The 10,786-nt window shown below is 37.6% G+C and overlaps 1 protein-coding gene and 1 non-coding gene across 2 annotated transcripts; one reads left to right on the forward strand and one right to left on the reverse strand.

Moving 5' to 3' along the window:
- The first annotated feature begins 3,449 nt into the window (after window positions 1-3,449).
- On the forward strand, window positions 3,450-8,633 carry LOC116024170. Its single transcript, XM_031265071.1, has 2 exons — window positions 3,450-6,124; window positions 6,596-8,633. The coding sequence occupies exons 1-2, from the start codon at window positions 3,450-3,452 to the stop codon at window positions 8,631-8,633; spliced, it is 4,713 nt and encodes a 1,570-aa protein (XP_031120931.1).
- LOC116026360 lies at window positions 3,852-3,958 on the reverse strand. Its single transcript, XR_004099829.1, has one exon. It is a non-coding gene; the product is annotated as a small nucleolar RNA R71 (small nucleolar RNA).
- Window positions 8,634-10,786: the final 2,153 nt, after the last annotated feature.

The following is a 10,786-nucleotide window of genomic DNA, read 5'->3' on the forward strand; positions in this document are numbered from 1 at the left end:
GTGGGTCGGTCAGTTCCTTCCTCACGCTTCCATCTGTTGAACTCCGCTCGGACTTGATCGAGCATTCCACGCCAAAGACCAGGCGGACGGGTTGGTTTACGGCGTCTATGGTGACGGGAATCCGAAGAACTTGCTTCACTTGAATCAGCTTCGGTCGCGGTCGGGACATGTAATGGTCGACGCCCTCTCTCCATCGGCGGGTCGATTCGGTCCAGAACACACTCTCGGCGGCTCTTCTTGGGCTGGAGGTGGCTTGGAACTTGAGGCGCCCAAACGCGACAAAGCAGGTCGACGCACCGATGTCGGTTCTCGTAATCTAGAGGAGATCGGTCGCCTTTCAGACTGCGCCCTCCTAGCGGGCGAGTGGGTGGCTGCAACCTCGATCGTCGTAGTATCCGGATGAGGGACCGGCGGCTGAGTGTGCAGCTGAGTGGGCGGTGCCGGCTGGAACGGGAAAGGAGGGGCGTAAGGCGTCGGATAGAAACGAGGGGAAGTGGTCCACCAATGAGCGGTCGGATCAAGCGGGTATGGTGGGTACTGGTACGGTATCGGTCCGACCGGTATAGGGAATGCTTGGGGAGGGTGAATCATGTTGACAGGATCAGCCGCCGGCGAATTAGTGGTATTGCTCGGGTCGTCTCTAGAGCTAAGGCGGGAACGTAGGTCGGGAGGTGCCTCCTGCTCTGGATCCGCAGCGGCAAAATAATCCATATATGGGTACATGCTTGGAGATTGAAGTTAGGTAGAACGGGACTCGGCTTGTTAGTTCGGTCCCCACGGACGGCGCCAAAATGATACCGTATAATACGGAAGAGAATGTTCGTATTAATATATGGTATAGGAAGGAATACTCTAGGTGTGACCGAGCTCCGTGACAGTGGGTCAGCGGCTCCCGGTCTCTTTAGCTGCTGTTCAAGAGGAAAAAGCCAAAAGTCCTCTTCTCTACATTAAATGCGCCTTTTATAGCGGATATGGCCAAGCCTACTTCGGTCGGGCTGCATGCAGGACACGTGGCGGACATGCACCGGTCACGCTATCGGTCCAATGCGCTTACGATAGGTGGATATGAGACCCCCACTTCGAATCCCGCCCGGGTTGCCGCGGCGGCCCGGAGTGTAGTGTACAAGGCTCGGCAGACCGGGAATAGAATCTAAGGGCCTGGCTGAATCCTTATTCAGAGAGAGAGATCGGGATACGGAGACCGGAATTTAGCCCTATCATGTATATATTATTATTATTATTGAAGAAAATAAGAAAATATATAGTGGATGCATGTGCATGGTAACAATAGCGGAAAGATAACGGAAGTTATAACGGTAGGGGTATGTTTGTCTAATATAGTGTAAAGTACAACTTTTTTAGCATAATGTACAAAAATCCTTAACGGAAAAAACTGATATAAATGGAGGGTATAACCTTCATTCACACTTATTATGTTTTTAGATTCTTCAATTCTAAAAGCATTTCAATAATTTTAGTATGACTTCTTAGGAACTTGGTTCTCGTATAACAAACTTAAGACTTAGCACAAACAAATAAACACTTGACCATTGTCTTCAGGCGTGTGAAAGACTCCATCCTAAAAGTTTATGATTTCTCTTACTGATGAACATTATTTTTATTCTCAATTTCAATAAATTATATTTTTTATTCTTATGCAATTTTTACTAATTATGTACCTACTTTTATTTATTTTAATAATTATTGTTGTTTGAGGTTTTATTATTATTATTATGTTATTTATTTATTTATTTATTATTATTATTAGTTTAGTTAATAAATCTTGACAGCCAATCAATTTAATCCGAGACTTGAAGACTCCTCTCTGCCAGTCGACCTAATCACGCACGATATACGTCCGATGCGCGAAGGAGAATCACTAGGCAGTTGAGTCGTCAACGCGTCCGATTCTTGGGGAGATCCAATCGTTCAGCTGTGGATCGGAGAAACAGTTGAGGGCTTGAGCTGTATAAAAGGAGTGAATTTTCACATCATTGGGCATCATCAATTACCTCAGCATAGAGAACTGGTTTCCACCGGTGGTTTTACGGTAGCAATTTTCTTCCGGTCATAGCATATTCTTTTCGATCTTCCGTCTGTGAATCTGGTCAGCAACCCTCCTCCAACGAATTAATATCTGCCGACAAGCAGTCCAAATTTCACTACGGCGCAAGCAAGATTGAAACTTCAATTTTAATTTGCCGGCGGTGCTGCGAACCTAGGTTCATTCTTTCTTTCTTTTTGTTTTCTTAAATCTGCTTAGCCATAGCTTTTTGTTGGAATTTGTAATCCCTTGAAATTTTATTCATTTGAGAACTCTACTACTACTTGAATTACTATTAGTATTTTATTTGCAGTAGATTGAGCTTAATTAAGAGTTAATCACAAATTCTTTACTGTAATGGCTTGTTAATTTGTTAGTCTAGGGATATGATGATATTGCCATGACATCTATGTATTAGTTTATGTTTAATCTTGCCAATTAACTAAGTTTTATCTTATAATTTGGGTTACGATTAATTAAGTTGAATTTGGCCAGTTTAGCTTTTTTTTAGTCTGTTTGAGAGAATTATTAAGTACACATCAATGCTTAGTAATTTAATGCTCTGTAAGATAAAAAGATAAATAGTTTAGTTGTCTTATTAAATTATTTATTTGGTTCATAACCCGGGTATTCCGTAAGTTCTTCCTCACTTAATGGGTTTTAACGGTTTGAATAAGTGTCTTAAGATATGAACCGTTAGAATACGTGACTGAATCTGGACGTCATACAGATTAGTCAGATAATAGTTAGAACGAACCCTTAATTTGATTGGCAATATTTGACTAAACATATGCAGAACTAGTAATGGTTATTGATTCATGTTCCTAGGTTTCTCCAATTTGATTGTTTATTCGATATTCTGATTCTTGGTAATTTATCTATTCTCTTTCACTAAGTGTTGATTCAATTGTCTTGTGTTTAATTTATTATTGGTATTTTTTTGGTCCTAGCACTTGTTAATTTAATTAGTTTGATTATAAGTTTTTAAATTGCATAGTTACAATTCCCTGTGGGTTCGACCCTTGCCTTTGCACACTATCACTACAACTGACTCGTGCACTTGCGAGGACACTTATTAAAATTGTCCATCAATTTTTGGCGCCGTTGCCGGGGAACTATTTATTGTGCAGTTTGTTTTTCCCTTTGTTTAATCTTGCTTTCAAAAAAAAAAATAGTTACTTAATACTTGTTTCTTGGTTTCCAATTTGCTTTTGATCATTCTACCTGTTTTTTTATTTTATTTGTTTGTTTGTTAGTTTATTTGTTCTTTTAATTTATGCAAGGTCGTCGTTCTTTAAAACCTACACTATTGCCTTTGGACGACAACATTGATAAGAAAAAGAAAAAGAAAAAGCCTTTACCTTTTGAAAATCCTAATCCTAAACCACAAAAAACAACCACAACCATGGATGCACTTCCTCAACCACCTCAACCAAACCCTCAACCCAACCCCAGGCTAATGAAAGACTTTGGTAGGCCCCAAGTAGGAGCTTCACCTTCTTGTATAGTGCTTACTGATGCAGCCAGGAATTATGAGTTAAAAACGGTCCACTACAACCAGTTGCCGTCTTTTCACGGTTCAGCAAGCGAAGATGCCCTTACCTTTATCAGGGATTTCTACGGGATAGTCCAACACTTCCCGTTGAATGACTTGACTGAGGATGCACTGAGGATGAGGTGTTTTCCATACACCTTGAAAGATGCTGCAAAGACATGGTTCATGTCTCTCACACCAGGATCTCTTCGGACATGGCCGGAGGTGTATAACAAGTTTATCAGTAAGTTCTATTCTCATGCAAAAACTGCTGAGCTAAGAAGAAAAATTGCGACATTTTCGCAAGCTGATGGTGAACCGTTTCATGAGGCATGGGAAAGGTTCAAAATGTTGCTCATTCAATGCCCCCACCATGGCTACCCATTGGAACTTCAAAATCAAACATTCTATGATGGTTTGACTCAAACCAGCCAATCAATGGTTGACAATGCGGCTGGAGGTGCCATGGGAGAAAAAACGGCGGAGGAAACTTTAACGTTGTATGAAATGCTAGGGGCAAACTCCCAACAAAAGAGTATAAGGGGACGGACACAAGGTATGTATGAAGTTAACTCAAATACGGGGTTGGAAATTCAGGTGTCTGAGCTAGCAAAACAAGTGAGGAGCATGTGTTCTATGATGGGTATGCAGCAAAATAATGCATTTATGATTGATGAAAATGATTGTGAGCAGGCCAATGCAATGAATAGTTTTAATCAAAGGCCTAGAAACGACCCGTATTCTAATTCTTACAATCCGGGTTGGAAAAATCACCCTAATTTTTCTTGGAGTAATAATCAAAATAATTTTCAACCAGTTGCTCCTCAACCAAAAAAATCGTCTTGGGAGGACTCTTTGAATACCTTTATACAGACCTGCAATAGACAGCAAGAAGCGAACGATCAACGCTTCCAACAGACAGAGGCATCACTTGCTAAAACTGAGGCTTCACTTGCCAGAAATGAAGCATCTATGAGAAAATTGGAAGTCCAAGTGGGACAAATCGCCGAAGCTCTACAAGGCCATGTGCCAGGTAAGTTGCCTAGTCAACCTGAAGAAGCTAAGATTATGACTGTTCTAAGAAGTGGTAAAGTTATTGAAAATAATGTGAAAGGAAATACCACTTCTAAACAATCTGAAATAGTTGAAAATTTGAATGTTGATAATGAAGTCAATAAGGATGAACCCAAATTGCATAAATCTAATGATCCTTATGTGCCCCCTAAACCGTATGTTCCTCCCGATCCATTTCCTGGTAGATTGAAAAATTCAAAATTTGATAGATCATTTTCTGAGATTTATGATTTGTTGTCCAAAGTGAATGTGAATTTGCCTTTGTTAGACATGATTAAAAATATGCCTGCCTATGCTAAGTTTTTAAAAGAGTTGAACACTAGAAAGCGTAGGTATGAACACGATGAAAAAGTTTTTATGTCTAAAACTGTAAGTGCTGTTTTGCAAACTGACTTGCCCCCAAAATTAGAAGACCCCGGTAGTTTCATAATAACTATTACAGTGGGGAATTCTAAAAAAGAAAAAGCAATGCTTGATTTAGGGGCAAGCATTAACTTGATGCCATATTCTGTCTACTTGCAGTTGGGTCTGGATAGATTAAAGCCTACTACAATGTCCCTAGAGCTTGCTGATCGCTCTATTAGATATCCTAGGGGCATTGTAGAAGATGTTTTGGTCCAAGTTGATAAACTAATAATTCCTGCCGACTTTGTTGTTTTAGACATAAATAAAAAGTGCAATCATGCACATGACATGCCTATTTTGCTTGGCCGACCTTTCATGGCCACAGCAAAAACAATGATTGATGTCCAAAATGGAAAGTTAACCATGACTGTCCTAGATGAAACTGTTGAATTTTCCATTTTGAAATCAATGACATTGCCTGAAAACAATAACAATCATTGCTTTGCTGTAGACATTTTAGATTCCATAATTTCTGCTGAGTTTTTAGATGAATCTCCGTTGAAGGTCGAAACTGATGAAGAGGAACCTAATCAAAGCTCAATAAAAGAGGGGGGTGTTGATGGATGTTCACTTGCAGACTGTCTGGAGCAAATAAAAGAAAAACACCATCCCTCAGTTGAAGCTGACGTTCCGCCCAAGCTGGAATTCAAACCGCTTCCTAGTTCTTTAAAATATGCTTTCTTAGGTCCGAATAATACTTATCCTGTAATAATTGCCTCTAACCTTTCACAGGAACAAGAAACAAAATTGCTTGATGTATTAAAAAAATATAAAAGTGCAATTGGTTGGACAGTAGGAGATATTAAAGGAATAAGTCCAACGGTTTGTATGCACCGAATCTTACTTGAAGAAGGGGCAACCCCTGTCCGTCAACCTCAGCGCAGGTTAAATCCGAATATGAAGGAGGTTGTACGTGCAGAAGTCTTGAAGTTGTTGGACTCAGGTATTATTTATCCAATTTCAGATAGTAAATGGGTAAGTCCAGTTCATGTAGTGCCGAAAAAATCTGGAATTACTGTTGTTACTAATGAAAAAAATGAGTTGATCCCAACTAGAACAGTAACTGGGTGGCGCATGTGCGTAGATTACAGAAAATTGAATGCTGCCACTAAAAAAGATCATTTTCCTTTGCCCTTTATTGACCAAATGTTAGAAAGATTAGCTGGGCATGCTTATTACTGTTTTTTAGATGGCTTTCAAGGTTATTTTCAAATTCCTATTGCACCTGAAGATCAAGAAAAGACGACATTTACATGCCCGTTTGGCACATTTGCTTATCGCAGGATGTCATTTGGGTTATGTAATGCACCTGCGACTTTTCAAAGGTGTATGATGTCGATATTTTCTGATATGATTGAAAGATATGTTGAAGTGTTTATGGATGATTTTTCTCTATTTGGTGACTCTTTTGATGACTGTCTTTCTCATTTATCTTCTGTTCTTGAAAGGTGTGTTAAAATGAACTTAACTTTGAGTTGGGAGAAAAGTAATTTCATGGTTAAAGAAGGCATTGTTTTGGGCCATATCATTTCTGACAGGGGCATAGAGGTTGACAGGGCCAAAATTGAAGTTATTTCTAAACTACCTCCCCCTACATCTGTGAAAGAAGTGCGAAGTTTTCTTGGTCATGCAGGTTTTTACAGGCGCTTCATTAAAGACTTTTCAAAAATTTGTAGGCCTATGTGTAACCTGTTAGCAAAAGATGTTGTCTTCAAGTTTGATGATGAATGTTTGTCTGCTTTCAACTTTTTGAAAGAAAAATTAACTTCTGCTCCCATTCTTGCTGCACCTAATTGGGAGCATCCTTTTGAAATAATGTGTGATGCATCTGATTATGCCATAGGTGCTGTTTTAGGACAGAAAATTAATAAACTGCCTTATGTGATTCATTATGCAAGTAAAACTTTGGATTATGCTCAGGTTAACTATACAACTACTGAAAAGGAGTTGTTAGCTGTAGTCTTTGCATTAGAAAAATTTCGTTCTTACTTGATTGGTTCTAAAGTGATTGTTTATTCTGATCATTCTGCTCTAAAATTTTTGTTGGCTAAAAAAGATGCTAAGCCTAGACTAATAAGATGGATTTTATTGCTCCAAGAGTTTGATTTGACTATCAGGGATAAGAAAGGATGTGAGAATGTGGTCGCTGATCATTTGTCTCGTTTGCCTGATGCAGCTAATAATTGTCCTACATCTGATATTCCTATAAATGACAGGTTCCCTGATGAACAGTTGCTTTCTTTACAAAATAAAGAACCTTGGTATGCAGACATTGTGAATTATTTGGTCTCGGGTCAATTTCACCCAGACTTGAATTCACAAGGAAAAAAACATTTTCTTTCCAAAGTAAAATATTTTTTTTGGGATGAGCCTTATTTGTTTAAAATCTGTCCTGATCAAATAATTAGAAGGTGCATACCTGAGTTTGAGCATCAAAATATTTTGAATCACAGTCACACTCTAAACTGCGGAGGACATTTTAGTGGGAAGAAAACTGCATTGAAGGTTTTGCAGTCTGGTTTTTATTGGCCCACTTTGTTCAAGGATGCATTTGAATTTTGTGCTAAGTGTGATAGATGCCAGAGGACAGGTAATATAAGTAAGCGCCATGAAATGCCCCTTTCAAATATTTTGGTTGTTGATTTGTTTGATGTTTGGGGAATTGATTTCATGGGGCCTTTTCCCACTTCCTTTGGTTATAAGTACATTCTTGTGGCTGTTGATTATGTGTCGAAATGGGTTGAAGCTGTGGCTACCAGAACAAATGACAGTAAAGTTGTTTTGCAATTTTTGAAAGATATTTTTGCCAGATTTGGGACACCCAGAGCTATCATTAGCGATGAAGGTACCCACTTCTGTAATAAACTTTTTGCAGGTCTTTTGAAAAAATATGGCATTACTCACAAGGTGGCCACTCCGTACCATCCACAAACCTCTGGCCAAGTTGAGGTGAGTAATAGGCAGATTAAAGGAATCTTGGAAAAGACAGTGAATCCTTCTCGGAAAGATTGGGCTATCAAGTTGAATGATGCATTGTGGGCTTACCGGACAGCCTACAAAACCCCGATTGGTATGAGCCCGTACAGGTTAGTATTTGGCAAGGCTTGTCATTTGCCGGTGGAGTTAGAACATAGAGCCTATTGGGCTATTAAATTCTTGAATTTTGATTTGCAGAGAGCTGGTGAGGTAAGAAAATTGATTTTGAATGAATTGGATGAAATAAGAAATGAGGCTTATGAAAACTCAAAAATTTATAAAGAAAGAATCAAAGCCTATCATGATAAGTCTATTTTGAGGAAAAAATTTGAACCTGGAATGAAAGTTTTGTTATTTAACTCTCGTTTGAGATTGTTTCCAGGTAAGTTAAAGTCTAGATGGGCAGGACCTTTTGTGGTACGCGAAGTGTTTTCTCACGGTGCATGTGAGATCGAAAATCCAAAAACAGGTGAAAAATTTAAGGTAAATGGGCAAAGACTTAAGCAGTACTTCGAGGGGGAACCATCAGCCCATATTGTTGAACAGGTAGAGTTGCAGAATTATGAATGCCCATCTTGTCTAGCTACAGACAATAACTGAAGCGCTTTTGGGAGGCAACCCATTTCTCTTTCCCTTTTCATTTATTTTCATTTTCCTTATTTCTGTTATTTCCTTAATTTGCGTTGTTCTTCTATTTTTTTTTGTTCTCAACATTGAGGACAATGTTTGAAATAAGTGTGGGGAAGGGATTTCTGTTTTAACTTATGCATGCCAATCTCATTCTTTCAAAAAGGAAATAAAAAATTTACTTTTAAACGAAATAAATAGGCTTTAACTTGAGCTCTTACCCAATAAGTCCTTTTGAATAGCCTATGATGAAAATAATGCAAGTTTCTGTCAGCTCTTAGTGTGTATACTGCATGTGACTAGTTGTTAATTGCTTTAGCTTTATATCTTGAATAACTATATCAAAAAAAAAATCAAAAAAAAAAAAAAAAAAACAAAGTAAATAGAATTTGAGAATCACAAATACCCTTATATTTTTATGCATTTTTCTTTGATAGTTATATGTTGGTTTCACTTTATATTATCTTTTTCAAATTCTTAAATAATTCTTGAGTGCTATAAATTATGGTGTAATGTGTTGGTTCAAGGATCATCTTTGTGGCATAAGTGAGGTGGAAAATATCCAAAAAAAAAAATAATTAAAACCTACATTGAGAGTGTTTATTTATTCATTTATTTTATTTGCAAAAAAAAAAAAAAAAATTCTGAGATTCTACTCCGCTGGATCAGCCACCTACACATGTACCATAAATAAATAATAAGTGTCGTGGTATGGTTCATGAGTACACACAAAATTGAAAACCCAAACATGCCTGGCGTAAAATGGCGAGGTTTTTTGGGGAAGTCCTCTTTGGAAAAAGTCATAAATAGAAAAAGATAATGAGTGAACTCTGGAAGAGACGAGCATTTGCATTACAATTTTTAATAAATGCCTTCGATCCTTGTTTCTTTCATATTTTGCACTTGCACTATGATAGAATTTTTCTGAATTTGATTTAGGGTGTATTCGGTGAAATTTTCATATTTATTAGTTTTTTTGTATAGCTCATATAAGGGTTACTAGCACACTTGCACATATTTCCTTATTTTTATAGCATGATATTATAATAAAAGTTCTAGTCAAGTGTTTTATGCATTCTTCGAGCTGACATTAACCTACATTGATGAGGCAATAAAATTTAAAACCTATTTTTTCTTTAAAAAAAAAAAAAATTTAACCTATTTGGGTAAAGCTCAATCTAATTCTGGGCTCTGTTTCTCTTTAGTTTCTTTTCATTTCTTTTTAATAAAGTCTTTGCTTGAGGACAAACAAATAAATAAGTGTGGGGAAATTTGATGAACATTATTTTTATTCTCAATTTCAATAAATTATATTTTTTATTCTTATGCAATTTTTACTAATTATGTACCTACTTTTATTTATTTTAATAATTATTGTTGTTTGAGGTTTTATTATTATTATTATGTTATTTATTTATTTATTTATTATTATTATTAGTTTAGTTAATAAATCTTGACAGCCAATCAATTTAATCCGAGACTTGAAGACTCCTCTCTGCCAGTCGACCTAATCACGCACGATATACGTCCGATGCGCGAAGGAGAATCACTAGGCAGTTGAGTCGTCAACGCGTCCGATTCTTGGGGAGATCCAATCGTTCAGCTGTGGATCGGAGAAACAGTTGAGGGCTTGAGCTGTATAAAAGGAGTGAATTTTCACATCATTGGGCATCATCAATTACCTCAGCATAGAGAACTGGTTTCCACCGGTGGTTTTACGGTAGCAATTTTCTTCCGGTCATAGCATATTCTTTTCGATCTTCCGTCTGTGAATCTGGTCAGCAACCCTCCTCCAACGAATTAATATCTGCCGACAAGCAGTCCAAATTTCACTACGGCGCAAGCAAGATTGAAACTTCAATTTTAATTTGCCGGCGGTGCTGTGAACCTAGGTTCATTCTTTCTTTCTTTTTGTTTTCTTAAATCTGCTTAGCCATAGCTTTTTGTTGGAATTTGTAATCCCTTGAAATTTTATTCATTTGAGAACTCTACTACTACTTGAATTACTATTAGTATTTTATTTGCAGTAGATTGAGCTTAATTAAGAGTTAATCACAAATTCTTTACTGTAATGGCTTGTTAATTTGTTAGTCTAGGGATATGATGATATTGCCATGACATCTATG

Source organism: Ipomoea triloba, chromosome 7, assembly GCF_003576645.1.
Source record: "Ipomoea triloba cultivar NCNSP0323 chromosome 7, ASM357664v1".
NCBI lineage: Eukaryota > Viridiplantae > Streptophyta > Magnoliopsida > Solanales > Convolvulaceae > Ipomoea > Ipomoea triloba.

What these genes read in the sequence shown, in the direction of transcription:
- LOC116024170 (XM_031265071.1), top strand. Translation starts at nt 3,450, where the DNA reads ATGGATGCACTTCCTCAACCACCTCAACCAAACCCTCAACCCAACCCC. An exon ending in CCAACTAGAACAGTAACTGG is followed by an intron (nt 6,125 to 6,595) that starts GTGGCGCATGTG and finishes CATTTCTGACAG; the next exon opens with GGGCATAGAGGTTGACAGGG.